Source organism: Quercus suber, unplaced genomic scaffold, assembly GCF_002906115.3.
Source record: "Quercus suber isolate HL8 unplaced genomic scaffold, Cork oak 2.0 scaffold_303, whole genome shotgun sequence".
NCBI lineage: Eukaryota > Viridiplantae > Streptophyta > Magnoliopsida > Fagales > Fagaceae > Quercus > Quercus suber.
In genome coordinates this window covers 666,849-671,112 of record NW_027069759.1, presented here as the reverse complement: position 1 = coordinate 671,112, position 4,264 = coordinate 666,849, and the positions used below count along the sequence as shown (strand labels likewise).

At 33.8% G+C, this 4,264-nt stretch overlaps 1 protein-coding gene across 1 annotated transcript; it reads left to right on the top strand.

The window, feature by feature from the left end:
• Positions 1-2,393: 2,393 nt before the first annotated feature.
• LOC112012809 (E3 ubiquitin-protein ligase PUB24) lies at positions 2,394-3,695 on the top strand. The gene has a single exon (XM_024045191.2). It carries the CDS (start codon positions 2,438-2,440, stop codon positions 3,650-3,652), a length of 1,215 nt encoding a protein of 404 aa, XP_023900959.2. The 5' UTR covers positions 2,394-2,437; the 3' UTR covers positions 3,653-3,695.
• The last annotated feature ends 569 nt before the right edge of the window (positions 3,696-4,264 follow it).

The window sequence follows — 4,264 nt, the reverse complement described above, 5'->3', positions numbered from 1 at the left end:
GTAAGAGGATAGAAAAGAGGGAGGGGATGAAAAGATTTTAGTTTTCATAATTTGTGTTTGGTTGGTGGTGGAAAAGTGGAGGGATGGAAAAAATGAATTTACATAAATTTACTTATATGTCATTGTTAAAAAATGATGCCCAATCAAAACAAAAAGGTGTTGAACAACCAAAAAAACAGAACTCAATCACCCAAATTTATTAAAAAATAAAAATTATGCCCAGAAAAAAAATTCAATGTATAGTTAAAACCCATAAAAAAGAACAAAATAAAAAGAACAAAACCTATATCACACCAAAAAAGAAGAAGAAGAAGAAGAAGAAGAAAGCAACCAGGTCCACACACTCAGGAAAGAAAAAAAGAAAGTGAAATAGCAATAGCAAGTCCATGTGAGAGAAAGAGGGGTAATTCAGTCATTGATTGGAAGTATTTTTCTCCCCTCTATTTTCTCCCCAAATTAGAGAGATAAAATTATGGTGGACTAAGGGAGAAAATACTTGAGTCTTATCAATTTTTCATCCTCCCTTTCTCTCCAACCAAACACCCATAAAATCATTTTTCTCTCCATTTATCCTCCCCTATTTTCTATCCTTCCTATTTCACCCCATCCAAACGAATCTTTACTTAGGTCCTATAATTAAAAGTAGAGAAATGTTAATGGATATCTTAAAAGCATTTGTTAGTGAATCATTTTAGGAAAGTTTTATGAGAAAATAAAAACAAAAATTTATATTTTGACTTTTTTTTTTAAAATTTCCTATTAAAGTGGTGTCAAAACTTTCTTAAAATGGTGAATTAAACAACTATTTTGGGAGAAAATAAAACTTTCTTCTACACTGTTTCTGGTGAAAATGGTGTATATTTTGAAAAGGTCAATTAAACATAATATTAGTCTCAATAACTATTGAACAAGTTAATATATTTTTTTTATCCTTTTGATTTGTATGATATTAAATTAAATATGGTGATCTTCACATAAAAAGATGGGATTCTCTAAAATAGACAAATAAAATGAGATGGAGGACAAAGAGACATTTGAAATAAAATTGTGTGAGTTTAAAAAAAAAAAAAAAAAAAATTCTGCCAAATCCAATACATAAAAATTTGTAGATGTAATCATGTGGCATAATATGTTTCCGATCTCATACATTAAATATATTATTTTCCCTCTAACAATAAATTGACCCTACGACTGTATGGAATGATGATAATGATTGTAGAGAAGGCTAGAAGCTACTCTGCAAGAATGATGGACTCTGAATTTTTATTTCCTTTCACCCTATAAATTAATGTTAGTATTATCATGCTATATAGTGTAACACTAACATTTCATAAAAGAAAACACATTTGCATTTTCCCCAACCGTATTTGACAAGAAGAAAATCACCATTAATTATTGCCATGCTTTGACAAGTTATTCTCTTTTTTTTTTGGGCTGAAAATTTGTCAAGACATCGAATTTAGTTCTAGTTTCTATATTTTTATTTAATGAACCAAACAGTCAAAACACATTTAAATGGAATTTACAGCCTATATTATTATTATTATTATGAATTATGAGCAATGCTACGAACAAAAAAAAAAAAAAAAAAGAAAAGAAAAGTAAAAAAAAACTCATAATTTTTTTAATGTCCGTAGCATTTTCTTATTATTATATATATTCCATGCATGTAGCCGTGTAGTTTTAATTTGGCCGTAGTCCACAACTTCCATCTTTGACCACTGAATGCATCTTTAGAATGGATTATTGGACGTCAGAAACTTAGAATTGTCTCAGTAGACTTCCATGACTTGGTAGCATAAAAAGGATCACCAATCTCTTCAGTCATAATTCTCTCTCTCTCTGCTTTGCTACAGAGTAGCCGCCGCGTTTTCCTGCCACTACAACCAATACAAAAACTTTCCAAGGTAAGTCTCTTTTTTGTTGAGATAAAGAAATTAAGATCATTGTAAAAATAATACACCATATCTCATTTTGAATAATATTGTGTAATACAGTGATCGGGGCTATCCTCTATCCATTCACAAAGGTGTCCTGCTATATGTCCTTTGCATTTTCTAGCATTGAACCCACTGCTGATGCCTTTTCTATATTCACTTGCTACGCTTTAATGGCAGTACGTAACTGAATCGCTTCTGCATCATAGATCCCATCCAGTTTCGCTGAAAAGGGTTGCCATCAGCACCATTACAGTTTGATCTGCAAAACTTGCACCATCAACGTTGTCTTTATACCCGGTATCATCTTCGTTAATTGTCCCCAAAATCTCTTCAGCAACACCTGTGAATGAAAAGTTTCTTTAATATCCCTCTCAATTCTCTTAAAAAGTTTCTTTAATATCCCTCTCAATTCTCTTACTCCCTACAAATTATACAACTAAGTCTATGCATTAAGCTAACCCATATAACAAATATACAACCTTTTTTTGTATTATTTCATGGATGACATTGAAGTTCCTCAATATTTTATCTGCCCCATATCCCTACAAATCATGAAAGACCCTGTGACTGCCATAACAGGCATCACATACGACCGGGAAAGCATTGAACACTGGCTATTCACAAGCAAGAACGCAACCTGTCCAGTCACCAACCAACCATTGCCAAAAGACTCAGACTTAACCCCTAATCACACATTACTCCGCCTAATCCAAGCTTGGTGCATCCTAAATGCCTCAAAAGGTATTGATCGAATTCCCACTCCTAAACCACCTCTCGACAAGTTTCAAGTCCTCAAACTCATCAAACACCTTTGGCAGCCTGAGTTTCAGCTTAAAACAATTAGGCAGTTCGCGTTACTTGCAGCTGAAAATGAAAGGAATAGGAAGTATATGATAGAAGCAGGTTTGCCAAAAGAGATGATGTTGTTTATTGTAACATGTTTCAAACAAGGCCAAATTGATGGTCTTGAAGAAGCTATTGGTGTGCTTAACTTTATTCTAATCCCTTCAGCTGAAACAATGCAAATTCTTGTCGAAAATGATCATATTATTGAATCATTGACATGGGTTTTATGTTGTGAAATGGGAAATCATCTCACTGTGAAATCTCATACGATGTTAGTGTTGAAGAAAATCATTGAAGCTACAAGCTCGAGTGTACTAGAAAGACTGAAACCTGAATTCTTTACTAGGATTGTAAGAGCCTTAAGAAGTGGGATTACTCAAAAAGGAATTAACGCCACTTTGCACGTGTTGTTAGAGGCTTGTCCATGGAGTAGAAATCGAATCATGATGGTTGAAACAAACACAGTTTATGAGCTCATTGAGCTTGAATTGGGTTTTCCTGAAAAGCGGACCACAGAGCTGATTTTAGGTATACTATTTCATTTATGTTCTTGTCCTGATGGGAGAGCTCAGTTTTTAAGTCATAGAGGAAGCATTGCAGTGGTCTCTAAGAGGATCTTGAGGGTTTCACCAGCACTAGATAATCAAGCAGTTTCGATTCTTTCATTGATATGTAAGTTTTCCGGGACATATATGGTGCTTCAAGAAATGTTGAAGGTAGGGGCTGTGTCAAAGCTTTGCTCATTGCTCCAAGTTGACTGTGCTACATCTTTGAAAGACCGTGTAAGGAAAATCCTCAGGTCACATTTTCAGAAGTGGAGGGACTCTCCTTGCATTGGTGGATCTCAAGGTATCAATCCTAGTTAAAATGCAATGCTTTTACATATATAAAAGAAGGAAAACAAGTTGTAATTAATTTGACACCACTTTGCAGGTGATTGATTTTATATTATATTACATAAAGAGTGCAAGGAGGTAGAGAAAGAGAGAGATTTGTTTGAGTTATTTGTGGTTACAATATTCAACTATCTTATCTTTAAGTGAATTTTCTCGTTCAAATCTTATTTTTAAGCAAAATTTATTATTTGAATCCTATCTTTATGTGAATGTCCATTTAGTCATTTTAATGTTCTCCTTTCAGTTACAGACATTTTATAAATATGTTACTTTTGAACAATCCAACATTTAGTACCATAAAATATTTTGATCTTATAGCAATCTTATAAAATTTTCCTTTTGCCTTATAGGTTATTCTATGAACACACAATGTTTCTAATGCCCTTCTTCACTGCATGCTCATATCTTATCATTCAAATCATCTTCAATCTCTTAATCTTTATGGACTATCGATCCAATCTTTATGAACTCGATCATCAGCCGCCCGATTTGACTACTCTGATAGTCGGAGGTGGGTCCCTTCCTTCCTAGGCCAACGTTGGCACGTGGGTAGAGTGGTGGGTCTCCCCTTCCAAAACCTGA

Excerpts from the sequence above, each read along its gene's own strand:
- LOC112012809 (XM_024045191.2), top strand. The coding sequence starts at position 2,438 with ATGGATGACATTGAAGTTCCTCAATATTTTATCTGCCCCATATCCCTA.